Source organism: Hibiscus syriacus, unplaced genomic scaffold, assembly GCF_006381635.1.
Source record: "Hibiscus syriacus cultivar Baekdansim isolate YM2019G1 unplaced genomic scaffold, ASM638163v2 tig00111208_pilon, whole genome shotgun sequence".
Classification (NCBI taxonomy): Eukaryota; Viridiplantae; Streptophyta; class Magnoliopsida; order Malvales; family Malvaceae; genus Hibiscus; species Hibiscus syriacus.
Window position 1 is genome coordinate 2296484 of NW_024063020.1, and position 20772 is coordinate 2317255.

The window sequence follows — 20772 nt, forward strand, 5'->3', positions numbered from 1 at the left end:
AATTTGCCTTTTCATCGCGACTAGGAGGGTTGGTTAGAGCCATATTATCGTGTTTGCCTTTTCATTGCGACTAGGAGGGCTCGATAGGACATTATCCATCGATTTTCCACATATCCATCCACGTCATCAATCATCTTTACCGTTCACCTTCATAAGGGAGATCTTTTGATTTCTTGGTTATCTTATTTTATTTGCAATTCCTTTATCTTTTCTTTATCTTGTTTTAATCTTATTTCTTATCTTGTTTCCAACACCAAAAAGAAACCCTATCTATTGCCGCCACCTTCCCCATTCATCCCTTATTGTTCTTAATCAAGTCTAGATCTTTTCTAGGTTTGATTCTTCAACAAGAGAAACGTTCATCAACCCGCCACCACTTCCCTATCAATTGGTATCAGATTTGGGCCGATTCTTGGAAAGAAACAAGCAATCTTGCTTGTTCTTGCACACAAAACCGTCAATGTATCCCAACGGAGCTAGTCCAGAAAAGATTCATCGTTTCAGGTTCTTTTTATTTAATTTTAATTTAGATTCAAATCCTTCTTGTTAGTTTGCTATTTTTTCCAAAAAAAAAAACAAAACAAAAAAAGGCAAAAAAAAAAACAAAAAAAAACAAAAAGCCAAAATTTCAAAAAATTGCAAACGAAGGTATTTAGGGATGATTTTCTCCAGATATCATATTCATCCTAATATAAATCTCCAGTCCGAAATTCACCCAAATTGGAGTTCATTAGAGCCTTCAAATACATTCTTCAACTTTCATCGGCAGATTCGGTCTAGGATCTTGTCGAATTTCTTGAAAATTCTACAGGAGGAATTTCGTGGTGAAAATTTCCAGATTGCAACTTCATATATTGAAGATCATTCACACAAAAAAATCAGAATTTTTGGAGATCAAGCATAACTTCAAACAAAGCGATCAAGAAAAACAGATTGTTTGAGGACTCACCGTTCAACAGAGTCTATTGGATACTACTGAAGGTATTTGGTTCTGAAATTTTACAGGTGGTTTCTTGACGCATTTAAAGACATTAAAGAATTTTTCCAAAATTTTTTGACACCGGTAACCCCCTCAAAAACGTTTCTCAAGTTGATCCAGCGTTTTCTAGGTTTTCTGGTTTGGTCCCTTTTTTCTTTGACTCTTAGTGCTTTAGGTTCTTTTGTTTTTCCCTATTATTGTTCTTTTGAATTATCTAACACATTATCTTCCTTGTGTTAGTAGGACTAAATAGTTTTCATACTTCTTCCTTCTTTGCATTCTCGTTCTCTTGGACTCTAACCTTTGTTTGGCCTCTTAGAGCTTTTAGGTTTTTTCTTATCGCCTTTGCTAGTAATCAAACTCCAATACGAACTGTGGAAGACTACTTGGTGAAGTGAGTTTTAAAGAGTACAAGATCGGCTTACTTGCCTCTCGTTGTGTTACTTTCTTGGAGTGACTTGTGAGGTTTCTTGCTTTGTTGAATTTTCTTTCTTTTATTTTTATTTTACTTTAAAATTTTCTTTTGAGTGTTATGATTTTAAGATGTGTGACAATAACAACAAGACACTTACGGCTATCTTAGCCGCACTTGCACGACTCACGACTCAAGTTGAAATATTTGATGAACTTACCAATACCGTGTGAGAACGACAAGAACCACAACTGGATCTACCAAACCAGAATCCAAGACTAAACAATGCTAAACTTTTGGTACCCAGGCGAGAACAACCACGTTTCCAAGCACCCGAACTCTTTGCAAAACCAAAGTTCATGATCCCGTCTTTCAAAGGAGACAACGATCCGAACAGGTACATCGATTGGGAAGGAAAATTTGATCTCATATTCGCATACCATGACTACCCCCAAGCTAAACAAGTTCCCCTCATCACCATGCAATTCGAAGGATATGCTCGAACTTGGTGGATGCAAACAAGGAAAAAGATCCAGAATTTCCAAATTCCAATAATTACTTCTTGGACCGACCTCAAACAAACCATGAGGAAGCGATTCCTACCTACACATTATACACGAGAAGTTAAACTACGACTACACCGACTTCGACAAGGTAGAAGTTCAGTTGAAGACTACTACAAGGAAATGCAGTCCTTACTCAATAGGGCTAATATAACCGAAAAAGAAGAAGTCACCGTGTCAAGATTCGTCGTCGGCTTGAACTCAAACATCACTGATCTTCTTGACGTCCATGGGTACGAAAACCTTGAAGATACACTAAAGAAAGCAACGAAAATCGAAGTACAAATCCAAAGGAGATTTCGAGAACATTACCAAGGTACTTCATCCTCTTACCAAGGTAATCCTTCAAATCCTTCCTCGTCTTCTGCTCCATCTTCTCTAAAAAAGCTAAGAGATGACAAACCTGACAAGGAGAAAGAACGCCCAGCAAAGAATGACACACTTCCAGCCCCTAAAGATCAAATGATAATTTGTGAGGAGGTAAGGAAAGCAAAAAAAAGAAAAAGCTGAGAAAGAGGCAAAAGAAAAAGAGGTCACTAGTTACAAAAGCCAAAAGAATAATGACCCATGGGAGGTGAGTGAACCTAATTGTGAGAAGAAAAGAGTGACTCAAAATCTATGTGTGAGCATAAAAGAATTGAGAGAGAACCTTCTTTACAAACAGCCTTCCATCCTTGTTCGCTTTAGAGAATCAATTGTTTCGATTTATAACATTAACAAGGATTTGCCTAGTGTGTTTTCATCTTTGTTACAGGATTTTCAAGAAGAATTAGGTGATCCACCTAACGGATTACCACTGGAAAAAGGAAAACAACACCAAACCAATCTAATTCAAGGTTCCATCATACCTCGTCAAACATATAATCTCGAAGAAACCAAAGAGTTAAATTTGTTACAAAAAGGCTACATCCATGAAAGCCTTAGTCGTAACGTCATCTTAATGATGAAACATGACTTGAACAACTCCACATGCTTTATAGTTCATGCACAGGGAATCCATGTAAATGATGAGAAAGTAAAAGCAACACGAGACTGGCCCACACCATCTTCTATCGCCAAGAGTTGTCGAATAGTGCTAGGTGACCCTCCTGACGGGTTACCACCTGAAAGCCCTAATCACTATGCTATATCAATGAAGAGTCATGATTTACGAGAGTCCAAAGGTAAGTATTTTATTACTCATTTTAATGACATTGTAACATACTTCTTCTCCTTCTTACAAGGTAAGGCTCGTGAAGTTGTCATCCATACTAAACACAACTCCTTTAAGTGCGTAACATACTGAGGTAAGCAAAACACAGTAGACGATACACTACCACGAAGGTATACTCTTACCTATCAAACTCATACTACTATTCCGAGAATTGAACATATCAAAGATTTATATCACGATAACTCGGATATTTTTGATATTTCTACCCATACTTTTAAAAGTTCTTTTAATGAGCTTTATCTTGTATATGAGTTTCCTTACCAACTAAACAGGTTCTACAGTCCACAAAGCTCCTCCCGGGAATCATTAATTCATGAACCCCACTTAGGAAACTTAAGGGATTACTTTAACAAACCAGTTGACATGGTTTTTAAACACTCATTCTTGCCACACACAAATAAAACCATGGAGAAATTATCTGAAATAATCATACATAAAGCCAACAGTGGCCGGCACCATGTTGAATTTCAACCAAAACATCAGATTACAAGACTTTTATGCAAAAGAGGATTTCAAGACTTCAAGAAATCAGTTCCTACAAAGAAGAAACCTCGACTAAAACGCATAAAGACACATCACATTGATCCTGGTAAATGTTTCACAAGTTTTTCTTTCAACACATCTAAATCTCTTTCTTTTGGATTTTTCAGATTCGAGGACGAATCCTTTTGAGGAGTGGGGGAATGATACATGCACCAGAATCCATAATACATGCATCTTTGGACTAATGTTTCTACTCGAACCTATTAGAAGAACAAAGTCTCGAAGATTCAAAGCATATCTATTCGGTAAGTATAATGTGAATGAATCATTAAACGATTCTAATGTTGCTCCCTTTAATGTTTCAGATTCGAGGTCGAATCTTTTTTGAAGAAAGGGAGGATGATACATGAATCACAAGGCTCACATCAAAGGAAGAAGTAATAACTCTTCCAAATGATTCACTCGTCCAAGCATTGGAAAAGAAGATCAGAACAGAAGCATACTTACGACGACTTTTTGAATGGGATCCTGATCTTATTTAGTCAAGATGTCTTCTGTAGATACGACCTTCTGTCTCTTATCTTTCCAACGGTTCTTGAATCGCATCAATCCGATATCGGGAACTCAATATATGGCTATTTTACTGAAGACGGTGCATGCAGAAAATCCTATACGGGATTAATACGGGATTTTGTAAATATTACGAATTTTCAATATTTTTATTGATTATTTGTAATATAACTTAATATAGTATGATGCATTATCTTTTAGGATTAGATTTATTATTTTATTAGGAATTAAGGTTGGGTTAAAAATATTATCTTTAGTTATTATTATTTTATTAGGAATTAGAGTTAAGATATGTTTAGTTTATTATTATTTCATTCATTAGTTATTTAGGACCTTTAGAACTCAGCCCCTATATAAAGGAGGCTTCATTAAACTTTGTAATTCAAGATTTCTTTGATTAATAATACAACGAGAGTTCGTTTTTGCAAGTGCTGATTGCCTTGTGCCTTCGAAGCTTCTTCTCCTTGAGTTCTTTCAAGTTCTTGAGAGGGAGATTAATCTTCACACTCCAATTTGCCTTTTCATCGCGACTAGGGGGGTTGGTTAGAGCCATATTATCGTGTTTTCCTTTTCATTGCGACTAGGATGGCTCGATAGGACATTATCCATCGATTTTCCACATATCCATCCACGTCATCAATCATCTTTACCGTTCACCTTCATAAGGGAGATCTTTTGATTTCTTGGTTATCTTATTTTATTTGCAATTCCTTTATCTTTTCTTTTATCTTGTTTTAATCTTATTTCTTATCTTGTTTCCAGCACCAAAAAAACCCTTAAAGAACCCTATCTATTACCGCCACCTTCCCCATTCATCCCTTATTGTTCTTCATCGAGTCTAGATCTTTTCTAGGTTTGATTCTTCAACAAGAGCAACGTTCATTAACCCGCCACTGCTTCCCTATCACTAATGTTCAAGGATCCAAAGCAATTTTGATACCAAAATCTACTTAAATGTCTCTTGTAGGTGTGTGGGAGAAATGGTGATGAAAATGAAGCTATTCAAATGCTTTAGTCACACTTGAAAATGAATGGGTAACCTCTAAGCTTCATGTCTTTGTTTTGATTAATTTGTTACTCAATTAGTTTTTAGGCATGCATGAGTTTTGATCTTAAATGGTTATGCATTGTTTTTCATCTCATGTATGTTGATAAGTGTATTATGATGAACATTTTTAAAGCTTTAATGATTTTTCATAATTTTTAGTTCATCATAATGAATTTTTGTCAAAATTGGTTTTAAATGCTAATGATATCTCTCTAACAATTGATATCAAATTTTCAAATGCTTTACTTTTATAAATTTTAATTTTTGACCTAAATTTAAATGTTTATGCATGTGGTTTAAAATGCAAATAATATATCTCTAATAATTGATATCAAATTTTTTAAATGTATAGCATTTATGTATAACTTTATGCATATGCACTTAATTTCAACAATTGATATTGCATAAAGTATTTTAGAGTTGGATATATTGAATTTCATGCGCTACTAACATGTTTGTTATTATTTGTTGAAATTCAATTTTGTTTAAGTGTCAAGCTTTTAAAAGTCAATTATTTGTGTGAAATGTTTTTATTAAGGGGAGCTTTTGATTTTTTCAATGATTTTATGATAAAAAATTACCACTTACTTTTTATTGTTATTTTTGAACCTTAAAATTGAATTATTTTTTATATAAAAAATGGAGAGAAGTATGGTTTGAAAAATTCAATTTCTCAATGAAAAAGGGGAGCTTTTAACATTATCCAAAAAATGTCTATTTTTCATTAAATGTTTTATTAAGGGAGAGTTTTGCCAAAAATAATTTTTCAAATGTTTTGTTATATCAAAAAGGTAGAGATTGTTAAACCACTTTTTATAATGTTTTGATATAACAATTTAAGGCAAAATGTTTTTGGACTTGAATTGAATTTATTCAAAGTTTTCAAAAATAATTCAAAGTCCATTAAAAGTGAATTTGAGCACAAAACTGATTTTCACGTATGAAGTACCAATACTGTTCTTACAGTATCGATACTATATGAACAATATCGATATTGTTCATGTGGTACCGATACCCTAGGTAAGAGAAATATCGATACTCTCTAGGTAGTACCGATACTACTAGCATTGCTTAAATTCCAGAATGCAAAAATGGTACCGATACCCAAAGGGGTACCGATACTACTTTACATATTAGTATCGATACCGTCAGACCCGACGGCTTGTAACAATTAGTTTTATTTAAAAATGACAAAGGTAGTACCGATACTCCCTATAGGAGTACCGATACCCTTTGTACTGGGCAGTTTTATTTTACAAAAAAAAAATATCCCCAACGGCTAAAAGCGACCATAAACATATTCCAACATATAAATACAAGTTCAAAACACTTGCGGAAGGGTTAAAACACCTATCAAAGCATTCAAACACAAGAGAATAACTTTTCACTCTTTATTTATATTCTCTTGTAAATATTTGTGTTTTTACGAGCTTTATTTTATAAACACTCTACCTTTTTAGAGGTTTATTTGTTTACATCTTTTTCCTTTTGTAAAAGGTGTTTGGTTCTAGTTTATCCAAGTAAAAAACTAGGGAGTTTGTAAAAGTTACTCTTGATCCTCGAAAAAGAAAGAACAAATTAGTTGATTTGTTGGAAAATCCTTAGTGATGAGCTAAGGTAGTGGAGGTAGACTTAGTTAATTTTCACTTAGAAACCCTATAACTTAGGGAATCATAATACATACCCAGTATGACATTTAAAAAACGAGACAACCACCCGAATCACTTTAGAAAAAGGGAATGTTTGCATGCTAAGATATGGCCAACCCAAGTTTGTGTCCTAGGTACATCTTTACTAAATGGGCATAGATACCCAAGGCTAAATGGAGCAAGTTAGCGGGTGACGCGATGCGATATAAAATTCTAGATTTCCACCCTATGTAGGATAGATTAGTGTGTGAGCTCCGAGATGTAGCCCCTCAACCGCACCATGATGTCTACCTATGTATGTATTTTTTAGCTTAGTATATTCTTATGCTAGCAATTATATTTTACGAATGTTTAATGTATGTTTATTAGAGGATGCATGTAGCGTAGTTGGTTATTAGTGTGGTACTTAGCTTGTGAGCTCAGCGATCAAAATTTGTTTCTATGCGCAGGTTAGGAGAATGAGCCTTTACCTAGAGCATTCTCGATTTTTGTACTAGTGGCATATATTGTAAAAGAAATCGTGTATGTTAGGTCAAGAAGAAACGTTTGATTATTTTGTAAACTATGAATTCAAGTATTTTGGGGACTCTTGATTTGTAAACAAGTATTATGAATTTATATGATTACATATGTCGAGATACAAATTTATTCAAATGAATATTTTTTTATAAAGATAATTTTTTGTCAGCCACTCCGGTGGTTCAGGTGACGTCATAGTCCATTGATCTTCAGGCCATACTGGATTAGGACGTTATATTTAGTGGTATCAGAGCTTCAGATTAAGTTGTTTCTAGGATCTATGAGTTAGAGTCAGTGAAAGTTTATATACATACATGCCTCTAGAATTTTGAGATATACTTTTGAGATTGGATCATAGCAACCCTATTTTTCTTATTTATTTAGAATATAAATATGGATTGTGATTCAGATCATAGCCATGAGGGTAAAGTTGGGAGTCGTGCCTCTTTAGTAAGTGACTCAAGGGATGAGTTCGTTCCGAACACTGAGTTTGAGGTTACGAAAGAAGTTGGGGTTGATGAAACAACATTCTTTAAGGATTTAACAGCTACATTGAGACCATTGTGTGAGTTATCCCTAGGACTCCAGTCGCGCCACTTCCCCTACATGCACCTCTAGCCCATCCAATAATGCCACTTCAAGAATCACCTGTAGAGCATCTATGCCAGTATAAGAAAATCGAATTCTTTAGTTTGAGAGACCATGACTCGATTGCTGTGAAAAATGGCTTAAAGAGACCCTCTGCACACTCAGACAGTTGCACCTAACTCCCGAGCGTAATTTGGATTGTGCCATGTCCTTGGTTAAGGGAGAAGTCATTGACTGGTGGGAGACAGTCGAGCTAGCTATGGAGCCTGAGTTACCGACATGGGAGCTTTTCTTATTAGAGTTTAGAGGAAAGTATATAAGAGAAGCTCATGTCGATAGTCTGAGAGACTAGTTCCTTAATCTAAAACAAAGTGATTGTTCGGTGATGAAATACGAGGTAGAGTTTCTTAGGTTAAGTAATTATGTGTCAAAGATGATCCCAACAGAGTATCACCATTACAAGAGGTTTAGGGAATGCATCCACGTCAATAATTATCTTGCTGCTTACCCACCTAGGGCTTTTTCTAAATTTTTACGTAAAGCTTAGGAGGTTGATAGAGTTATGGGGATGAGAGCTAGAGCCTCTAGTGATGTTTTGAAACAAACTCAGGGGATGGCAGAGTCTTCAAGACCTAGTCAGTCGCAGGCCAAAAGGGCCAAAGGTTCTCAAGGTTCGTGGAGAAACCTAACATGCCAGTCTAGGGGACGAGCCCAGAGTTTAAATCACGGTGGCAGATTATGAACTCGTAGGATACTGTTGGCGACCACAACAATATCTAGTTCTGATGGATCTGTGAGAATACCATATCCGTGAGAATACCATATCCTGATTGTCAGACTTGTTGGAATAAGCATCTGATGCTATGGTTGTGGTTCCCTTGACCATTTTATTTGGGACTTGCCATAGGCGCAAAGAGCTACACTGAGCTAGAAACAAAGATCAACCCAATCAGTGCAGATAAGTAAAAAACCCTATAGAGGTGATAGTTATGCTTATGATCAGCATGGTAGGGGTGTTGCCAGGTCTATGACTAGTTCAGAGTCCCGAGTAGCTTCTTGTCAGTACGTTATGAGAGCTCAGGAGGAGTTCAACCCCGCCGATGTGATTTCAGGTATATTTATCGTGTTTTTCTATTCTGATTACATGATTAATATATCTAAGGTTGTGAAGATATTAAAGGTAGTGTTACGCATCTGATGCATGTAAATTTCGAATCGTACCGGTACGTATCCGACGAATGTAAATTTTGGATCGTACCCTACACTAAAATAAGTATGGGATGTGAGCTTCTGATGCACGTAAATTTAGAACCTCTCCCCGACCTCTCGAGTATCCAAGATAGACTAAGGGTTATAAGTTCTGATGCACATAAATTCCAGTTCTTACCCTGAAGTTATCACGTTCTAGATAGGCTAGTGTGTTGTCCGAGATGCACGTAAATTCCTCTGACCATACCACTTGGTCTATCTCATGTTTTCTATGTACTTTTGCATGTTTATGACTTTGCACACTGGCATGTTCACGAAATGAATCATGTAGTATTGCATAGTTATTTTTATGGCATTGAGCTTGTGAGCAGGGGGGATGCATGTGACCACATAGAGGGCCAAATGCACACCCATTATTTTAGATTAGATATTCAATATAGTTCAATATATTAAAAGAAGAAGAAAAAATAAGAAATTTTGCATACCCATTATATTGAAAAGAATACTATTAATATTTTGGACCCCCATTTGTAAATTTCTGGATCCATCACTGCTTGTGAGCTCAGTATATGAAATGTGTTTCTGTGCGTAGGTTATTAAAGGATCGTAGAGGAGCCTATCGCATTAGTACATTCCAGATCAGACGTTGCGGCATATGTCTTGATTCTATTTTAGAGGGTATGTATTTTACATGGACCTTTGTATAATCAAGTCATAACTCTGTTTTGATTTAAAACTTACTTGTTGTATTTGTACGTATTCAAGAGACTCCCACATTTTTAAACTTGATTTCAATTCCGCTTAATTTAAGATGAATGAACTTGATGTTGTTAAATGTTTTAAAAAGGAAATTTTGAGTTGACCATTTCAGTGGTTCCGCGTGGCATCGAAATCCATGGATATTTGGGTCATACTAAATTAGGGTGTTACAAGATTCATCTTGAAGGGTTAATTCACTAACTTCTCTGACATAAAACTAACTCTCAATATGACATGTTATCAATTTAATCAATTCCTGATCTAAACTGAATCTTAAATCATATGTATAAATGCAAAGCATTACAAAAATTCCAATAATTATAGGAATATATGCACACAATCCACATTTAAGGTTATTTTAAAGGGGGAAAAACTTGATGTATTTCCCCATTATTTTACAATTAGTCAACTTGTTGTTGCATAGGGTTATTTGCATCTTGTGGTGTAGCTACTATATCTTCCTCTTGATTTTGAACGCCTCTATCTTCTCCAACTATGACATTCCAAAATAAATAAATAAAAGGAATGTAAAGCAAAAACAAGGAAAAAGAAAGTGAGGGCCACATGGGACACAAGTTCAGGATTACATGCGGCTGCACTATACAAAAATTTCCAACAACTTGACTAGGCTGATATGAATGTTTTGTGTACATCGATCCAATTTTTCTTTGAACCTCTCCTAAATTTTTGTTTCTTATTGAGCTATCTTTGGCGAAAAGTTTTATGTCACTCATTCTTGAGTATTTGATGTTGATTAGATAGATATAGTTAATTTTGCACCGAGATATCAGGATCATGGATAACTATTTTTTATAAAGATATGAATGATGTGAAAGCAGTTTCAATTTAACTTACTTATCAAGTGGACTAGACAATAAATTTATTGGTAGTCTTCCATATGGAGTCCACTCAATCTTCTTGAAACATTAAATTAGGAAAGACTAGAAAAATAAGAAAGTAATTTGAAAGGGTTAAATCATTAGCAAAACAAAAATAATTTCACTTACTTTTTCTGCTTTTAATTTAGAAAAATATTTTTTAAATATAGAACTTTTGATGCGATTTTGTGTGTCAAGGGATGGATTATCCATCCTTTCATACCAGTCAATAAATAGTGGAAAGTCATTGGGACGATTTCCCTTATCTCTTTCTATGATATAGCGTCTGAAAAATTATCATGTATCTCATTATGAAAACTGATAAACTAACATTTATATCTTGAAAGTCACATCCAAAATACATTATATTTGATTTGGAGTAAGAGGTGATTTAGGCATGTAAGTTTCTTAGAGATAAGGCGTTTTTAACATTTGTTTTTTTAGAATTGCTTGGAGTTTTTTTATATATTCCATTTAGGAGGAGAGAAATTATAGAATGTTGAAGGAATTAAGGGTAATATTATTCTTGATAGCATTTGAGATAGTGTGTAAAATAAAATCACATATAAACGTATAGATGTGACTAATACGATTAATGAGTGATTATGTATAGACTAGGGTTTTATGTGTTGTAGTATTCTTTTGTAAGTTTAGTAGTTTGTTGTTTTCTTTGGAATATATAGAAAGAAATTTGTAAAAAAAAATAGTTTGTAAATATAAATTTAAAGATAAGAGATGGATAAAAGAATTGTATGGAGTTAAAGAAAAATTAACATAAATATACATGCGATGATACTTATATGAAAATTATATATAATTTTAATTAGCATGAATATTTACGAAGTAAAAATTATTATATGAACAGTGTGAAATGTGCTTATAATTAAATATATACTAATTAATACAAATATATGAAATGAAAAATTAGTAACATAAAATTTTAATAATGGAATAGATGTGTCCTTTTTTTTATATATAAATTTTGATGTTTAAATAAGTACTCTATCATTGATAAAAGTGGATGGTTAGAATTTGATAATAGAAATACTCTTTAAGATTAATAAAAGTGGATGGTTAGAATTTCATGATGCTCAGAGTTCATGCTTACTATATGATAGATAAAAGTGGATGGTTGGAAATTTATAACATTTACATTTTTTTATTAAATTAAAATTATGATCACGAAGAAAATTTTATATAAAAGATTTAATTAGTATAAAAATATAAAAATTTGATTAGATTAAAATAATCTAAAAGATAATAAATAAAAACATAATTGAAAATATTTCAAAATAATTTTTTTATTAGTTTAAAATGAAGATTTTATTAGAACAAATGTAATTATATGTAATAGCATTTAAAATTAATTTATTAAATTAACTATGTAATAATAAAAGCATTTTTTAAAATATTTTTTAAGAGCGGTTCTATTAGTGAATTTCATATTTGGACAAGATCATGCAGATATTGATGTTTAAGCACTTTTATTATCTTGATCTTTTATTACTTTTTACATATACAGTTGTTCATGATAAACTATCATTGACATATGATATACCACAACATTATCAGATTTTAATTTTATAATTAATATTAAAATTGGATCTCTAACATAATTGGTGAGATCTTATTTCTAATAATTATGCAATAAAATATCATAAAAGACGAATATATGAAGTTTTATGGGACTACTTCCGTTCCAAGTTCATTCTTGAGTTCATAATAGCCCATATCTGTAAGAACTTGTTTACACCCAGGGAGAGCTTCCTTCTTCTTGAACCCAAGATTGTTCGGATAGCGAATGTCGCCGCTGACGCCATCTCGTGCGGTGAGGACAACCCTAGCTTTCCTCCAACTTTCGGTCGGTTCACTGCAATCCTCCCAAGGACTCTTTATCAGGTTGATGTCGCAGTCCGAATCCTCGTAATCACCCGTCACTTCGATTTTGTACTCTCCCGACGGACTCGTCGATGCTTCCGGGCTCTGAAAAGTGGTGGCTCCAGTGGTACGATTCTTGCATTCGAGTTTCACAACCGCACCTGTCAATTATAATGTACCAAGGCACAACTTTGTCAATAGGTGCATTTGAAATATATACAAAGAATGTAGTGATTTGATCATGTACCATTTATTGGTTCACTGAGTTTCGTCTCGAATTCGACCCGGCAGGTGTCGCAGTAAACTTTACCGACGATGATGAACTTGTCCTGTTTAGCGGGGCCGGCACCGTAGGCAAAATTTAGGGAGGACGAAATACAGATGACAAAGGAAAGGAATGCGATCGCAGAAGTTTTAGCCATTTCTTTCTTTCTCTACTTGTTATTCCTTGGCTAACAAATTTATAGGGAGGGGTTCACTTATTTTGGACTATATTTGTTATTCAATTTTTCTAATTTTTAGGGTTTGGTTCGTTGGGGGGAGATGGACACTCCTTCATCCTCGTTAGTTGTTTGAAATATATCAAGTAAAACAGCTAATTATCTATAAATATAAAAAAACAAGATTAAAAATAATTAATTAATAAAATGGATTTTCGTACTAATTATAACGCTTCCTTATTTATTTTACCCTAACAATTATTCTAACTATGAGACATTGGTATAACATAAAAAAGAAAAATATATGATTTTGTTAGATTTTTGTTCATTGTAATTTCTTTAAAAAAATTATTTGTGATCGATTTTTGTTTAAAAAGGAAACGTAACCAATATTAAAAAACCGAACCAATAAACAAATACAAATATAAGGTCACAAAATGTGAACAAGTTTATATATGAAAATTTTATATATTTTTAATTAGAATTAATATCTCAATAAATTATTATATAAATAATGTGCAAGACTGTAACTCGAGCTTGTTCAACCATATAATTAGTTAATGATCATTGATGGGAGGCTTTTATTAGTAATTAAAAATTGATTTGTTGTCGTATACAGTTATCCAACGCCAACTTTTATCTATTAGACTTTCTTGGTTTGATAGTATTACAAAAAGGATTAAACTGATGGAATTTTTAAAGATTAAATTTATTGAATTGTTTTGAATTAAAACCAAATTGATAAAATATATAAGTTTGAGTTTTGGAGACTACAACTGTTATCGTATCAAATCGCGTCGAATTTTTTTTTTATTTTAACAGCAAAGTGATATGTTTATAATGATACTTTAATTAAGTGACTAAATTATAATCTTTAAAAAAAGTGACCCATTTATAACTAAACTAATAATTAAATGATATGTGATATTTTTTTACCGTTAAAATAAAAATAACAACATAGGTTCAAAAATCTGTTTTAATTATTGCCAACGTACAAATATCTTATAGACGCAATTACTTAAATATGAAATTTCTAAGAAGAACAATACACCATTTAATCACTAAGATCATTTGATGAGTTTTAGTTTGGCTTTTTTTACCCAAAAATCACTAAATATATATTATTTACATGTTAGACACCTTTTCTCCAAATATTACCGATCTAGTACCTTTTGATAGTAAAGTGCAGTTGACCAAACGCGCCTTGCACACGTGGATGGAATGCGTGGATCATCAAGCACCTCTTCCATCCGAGCTGGCTCCATGGGGTAAAGCAAAGATCCTCAAGCGTGCCTTCGATGGGTCCAAAATTATTGCCCCTTCAATTATTTACCTAGGCCGATAATCGGTCATCCCTTCCCCTATAAATATCGAACCACAAACAAATACAATGATATTATTCTTCTATCAATTCCTTTTATCAAGCTAAGTAGAAGTTTTTATAGTTTTTAGAATGTAAAATTATTTTTTATTATATTATATTTATTTCATATTTAATTGTTTGACCAAATTTTATTGTATTAATTATGTTTTATTTCTTTTGTGGTTGTAAAATGGAGGGCGAGATCATATCTCGAGGCATTTTGTTGATACGGTAATAATATTAAATAATATATAAATAAAACATTCACAATAATTAAAATAACACAATTTAAATTTGTTACCGTATCGGCAAAATGACTGGAGATATGATTTCCATCTAAATGCAGTAACCCGCTTTCTATTTTATAATTGTAAAAAGCAATAAAAATTAGTACAATAAAATATAATAAAATAATAAATTATTAAATGATTATATTATATTATAATAATAAAAGTTTTATCTTATAAAAACAATAACAGAACTTACTTAAAGAGTAGAGGGACGGTTGGTCGATATTAAATGAGATATTTATGGAAGGTCAAAATCTCATCGAATGTGCGCCTGAGGATACACGCTTTACCTCGTGGCACCAGATCGGACGGAAGGCGCACTTAGTGATCCGCGCCTTCCATCCACGTGTGCGAGGCTCGTTTGGTCAACCGCGCTTTACTGTCAAATGGTGCTAAATCGGTAATATTTGAAGAAACGGTGCTTGACAAGTAAATAATATGTATTTAGGTGATTTTAAGGTAAAATTGCCCTTTAGTTTGATGATTAAATGTATTATTTATGGGAGTCTGTTATGTTCTGTATTTTTTCTATGATATTTCTGGACTTAAGCTCAATGCATCCAAATGTGATTTCTTTTCTGCAGGAATCTCAATGAATATCATTGACTCTATCAAGCTCTCAACTGAGTTCAACCACGGGTCATTGCCTGTCAAATACTTGGGAATTCCTTTAGTTTCAAGAAAACTTAATGAAAATGATTGTGAAGAGCTGATCCAGAAAATTAAATCAAGGTTTCTCTCCTGGTCTGGTAAGCATTTGAGCTATGTTGGTCGATTGGAGCTCATCAAGGAAATTCTCTTCAATGTCGCAAACTATTGGTGCAGACAAGTAGTTTTACCTCAAGCTATCATTACCAAGATCGAACAACTCTGCTCCAGGTTTTTTTTAGAAAGGATCCGATAAATCTACTGCTGGTGCAAGAGTTAAATGGTCTAAAATATGCCAAACGAAGTCAGAGGGAGGGCTCGGTCTGAAAAATTTAAAAAGCTGGAATAAAGCTTGTATGATCAGCCTAATCCGGAAAATCCTTGCTGGAGAAGGTTCTATGTGGGTTGCTTGGATCAAAGCAAATGTTTTAAGGGTAGAGATATCTGGCAAATTGAAGTAAACACTAGCTATAGTTGGTCCTTAAACTGTATCCTTAAAACAAGAACAAAAGTTGTTGCTGTTTTTGTAGCTGGAGCACAGAATATTCGAACAATTTGGGAGGAAATTAGGGAGAAAGGTGACAAGGCTCCTTGGCATAAATTGGTATGGTTTCCTTTACATTTACCTAAACATAGTATGATTGCATGGATGGCTTTATTGGATAGACTCCCCACTAGAGCTCGTTTACAACGAATGGGAATTGTTAATGATGTGAACTGTTGTCTTTCTAATGAAGCAATTGATACTAGAGATCATTTGTTTTTTTATTGCTACTTGGCTTCTCATGTATGGAAACAATTGTTGTTCCTTACTATATTGAAGAAGTCTTCTCTGTCTTGGGAGGATATGATTGTGCAAGCTTGTGAATCATGGAGAGGTAAATCCATGCTTACCACTATTTTAAAGCTTTTGTGGTGCGCATTTATCTATACCGTATGGGAGGAACGAAACAAACGAATTTTTCAAGGTTGCTCCAGATCACCAGAAGATATTCTCAAAGCTATCAAAGAGATAATCGGGATTCAACTTAGAGGAAGGAAAATTAACCGTTTAGATTGTGTTAATATTCAACTTTGTAATGCTTGGGGTATAGGTTAACCGATCATTCTTTTGTATGTAGGTTGTAATTATATAGTGTTGTAATCGGTGATTGGGTTTTTGAGTCTGTATCTGACATTGGTTCTTTGGATAATAAAATCAATTTATCCCAAAAAAATGTATTATTCATTCAATAATTAATTAAAAACACGTTTGATATTCCATTAATTCAATTTATATAAAGTATAACATTATTCTTTACTTTTCTTTCAAAGAGGTGCAATTATGTCTAGAAATTTAATGCACTTCGAAGTAAAACTTCTTTTTTCTCCCACTTTACTATTAAGACACCCAAGATCGAAAAGGAAAAATGAAAAATGGTTTCTTCAAAGTAGTCAATGTCAAAGATCAACTGAAAAGTAAATGGTCATCCAATTTTCTAGGAACATTCTTCAAAATCATAAAATTGTGAGGTGGGTTTTTGTTGCTCTTTGGTTTTTGATTCTGGGTTTTGAATTTGGTGATCTGGGTTTTTGTTGTTGTGTGTTAGAAAGAGGGATTGAGGAAAAAACTGATAGGACTAACCCAGTATTTTATATTAGGGAGAGAACTTGTGATATTTTAGAATAAATTATTTAAATTTTAGGAGACAAAACATTTATCAATAAAAATACAAAAAAAAAAATTAAATATATAAGAATTTAAAATTTTCAAGATTACACCCGCCCTTAGCCCCTTACCAACCCTGAAAATGGAAGAAGGGATATTTTTGCAGTGGGGTGTTTTCAAATCTCTGCTTGCAATCTTCCGATGGTGGGTTTTTTTTATTAATGTTACTTTTATAATGTTTATTTTGTTATTAGATTGTTACATTACTCAATTAGTTGGAATTCTTTTAACATACTTTTCATTGTAAAATAGACCTCAAATTTATTCGAATTACAAAATATTTTTTGAACTCGATCACAAGTTAGTCTAGGGTGTATTGTCATGAGCCATTGACAAAGTTGTAAGAGTGTTGTTCCTTGACATCATAGACGAGTTTGAGCCTCGAGAAAAAGAAAGGTATAATGTTGAAAAAATATTCGTAATATTTGATTAAATAGTTACTTTGATCTATATATTTTTAAAGTATTTTGATATTAACGTTTTGTTTTATAACAAAGATACTCTTTCATGAATGGAAATTATTGGTCAATGAATTATCAACGTTCTAAAGTAAGAGTTTTTACCCTAAAATGAAACTCTATAGCCAAATGTTCAGAAAAAATAGCAATCAAAGTGATTATTTAATTAGACGTGAGATATTTTTTTTGTTATAAAATAAAATGTTAGTACTAAAATATTTTTAAAAAATATGAGTTAAAGTGATTATTTAATCAACATCATTATGAGTAAAAAGTTTAAGCCAAGAGCCAGAAGTTGTTGAGCCACCTAGTGGTGATAAGGTAGCCACCGACGCCATTGCTCTGCTTCCTAACCCCAATGGTCAAGCAATTTCGATCTATATTTGTGATACATTGCTCCACAAACTCTTCATTGTTGCTTTTCCCACAGAGACTGCAAAATCAGCCATGAAAAACAATCAGAAAGTCTCGAAAGCATGAATTCAAATAACGGTTGCTGTCGCATTTTCAGTTGTTTTATATTTATCGTGATTACAGACATAGCAGACGTAATTACAATGATTATAGATATCAGGGTCATGTAATAAAGACACCATTACCGCTATATAGTCGATGTTATTATAGTAACGGACCGTTAAAGGGTTAAAGGAGGAATAACCATCACCATGTTAAGAAAGGAGATTGACTTTTTTGACCAAGTACCAACACTGAAACCCCAAGCTTCTTCACCAAGCTCATCACTGTCGACAGCTTTGGCCCTTGGATTGCCACTGTTTCCACTTCTACCTGGATTTCATTTCGGTTTTCCATGTGAATCTTCATGATGATCAAATTGTAAATAAGGTCCTTGCACTATGTGATTTTGGTGGATTTAGTCCCTCTTCGTAATTTTTATTACTTTTATTCATTTTGACTAATAATTAGACTTGACTTTATTTATTAACGGTTATATGATGCTAGGTTGAGCAACAAAAATCGATTAACTGAAAATTGATTCCTTATAAGTTTAAAAATTGTGGTTAACCTAACTGAAAAGAATTCTTTTTTTATAATTAATTTTAATTATTTTATAATGTAAAAAAAGTATTTTGTACTTCAAACTAAGGAAGATAACTTAAAAAAAATACTATATATGAATTATTAATGTTTTTTATTTACTTCAAAAATATTTTTTAATGAAATATTTATGAAGAAACTTAAAAGCTTTATAAAATAATATTTAAAATTAATAAAATAAATTTATTTTATTATAAAAATATAAAAACTCAAATCTTAAGGTGTATATAGAAAACTCGATAAATAAAATTAATTAAACCAAAAACTAAATGATGGTTTAGGAAAAAAATTAAAAATCAAATGGAACCGTATACACCTCATACACTGTAGGACGTAGAGTACACATTTCAAAGAATAAAAAATCAAATTGTACAAAGACAGAAGTACCCGAGATGGGATGGTACATGTCCTCAAATTTTAATGGAATAATCACAATTTAGGTCTATGGCAATTTCAAAACTACACAAATTGATCCTTGAACCTAAATTATTTCTTAAAATGAACACCTTTTAAGTACATAAAGATTCTATTTGTATTAACAAAAGAGGATACTCTAAGAATCTTCTTTCAAGAAAGATGGATTTGATCCCTTCCCTTCAAAGAAGACGAAAAAAGAAACTGAGAACAGTTGCACATTACCTGAGGTTTACAAGCCTTGCAAAGTGATTCAAGAGAGGTATCAAGAGAAGAAGAAGAGTGTGAACACTTTGGGATTGGGGAGATAACACGGAGTAAAGTAATGAAATCACCCTTGTTAACAACATGTGTAAGTGCCCACATCATTGCATGCTTAGAATGTGAACTTTGGTCCACCACAACCATCACCCTCTTCCTTAGAACCAACCCATCATCGTCTTCGTAGTCACCACCATCATTGCCAAACATGTTTACACCTTGCTCCATTCTCTGACTTCCTAAGGTTGTCCCAGGAAACCCAACACATTTTTTCCCACCAACAACGTTGTTGCTCATTCCCCACCTACAGGATTTGGATTTCCAGCCTTGTTTTCCACTTAGCTGCCTTAAAAACGAAGATGATGTTGGCATCTTTTTGTGTCTTGGAACACCTAAAATTGGGTGGCCAAAACCAAGATGAAGACTGATGACTGGAAATAGGAGGTCGGTTACTAAGTTGTGGGTGAAGTTGGGGGCTGTGGGGGGAGTTGGGGTCTTTTAATTTTGAGAGACTGTTAATGGCAGAAATAACTATAATTAATTAATACTATTTATGAAATGTGAAAAATTTTGAGAGACTGTTAATGTCTCATTAATGAGAAATTATTAGATGGTCCCGACTCATCATTTCATCCGTGGTCCAACCAATAATATTTGTTCACATCATTTTTTTCAAGGTGAATCTTCACATCTTTACTACATGTAAATAAAAGATGGATGGTTATTTGAAAGTTATTTTGAAATTTGTGATTGTCATTTATTAAGATCATGGATGACGTTATGAGTCGGGTCTATGAAATAATTTCTCCTCATATTGGTGAGTGAAAAAAAAAGAGTGTGCATGTTTAAATGAATTATCCCGTACACAGTCTTATTATATATTTTTTTTATAAATTTTAAATGGTAATCTTAATCTTACCTAAAATGAAAAGGAACGGAGACTCTAACAAAATAAACGAGAGTGATCTTAGTAGATATAAAACTTATAACCTAAATGAATATTAAAGAACAAACAACTTAACCAACCGATCAAATTTCTACGGAGTCTTAGTTAAATATAAGTAGGTTGTATTCTATTCATGAAATGTAAGATTAAGTTTAAAAATAAGAGTTTCACGATGTACTAATATTTGATACACTGATATGAATGCTACATTAGTTTGATTTATTTGCTAGAAATGTAAGATTATTTTGTTTGGTGTAAGAAATATAAAAATAATTGAAAATAGGGGTGAGTAAAATTCAACTTGACTCGAAAATTTGATTTTTTTTACTCTACTCGAGTTCGAGTTATAATTTCATAAGCTCCACTCGACTCGGAAAAATTTAAATTCAAATTAATTTATAAAATACAACTTGAATAACTCAAACAGTAACTCGAATAAC

At 32.9% G+C, this 20772-nt stretch overlaps 2 protein-coding genes across 2 annotated transcripts; both read right to left on the reverse strand.

Moving 5' to 3' along the window:
- Positions 1-12550: 12550 nt before the first annotated feature.
- LOC120155921 (anther-specific protein LAT52-like) lies at positions 12551-13170 on the reverse strand. The gene is made up of 2 exons (XM_039167374.1): positions 12996-13170; positions 12551-12909 (listed from the first exon to the last, which is right to left on the reverse strand). Exons 1-2 carry the CDS (start codon positions 13168-13170, stop codon positions 12551-12553), a joined length of 534 nt encoding a protein of 177 aa, XP_039023305.1.
- Positions 13171-17931: 4761 nt separating this feature from the next.
- LOC120155922 lies at positions 17932-19758 on the reverse strand. Its single transcript, XM_039167376.1, has 3 exons — positions 19351-19758; positions 18320-18441; positions 17932-18088 (listed from the first exon to the last, which is right to left on the reverse strand). The coding sequence occupies exons 1-3, from the start codon at positions 19756-19758 to the stop codon at positions 17932-17934; spliced, it is 687 nt and encodes a 228-aa protein (XP_039023307.1).
- Between the last annotated feature and the right edge of the window lie 1014 nt (positions 19759-20772).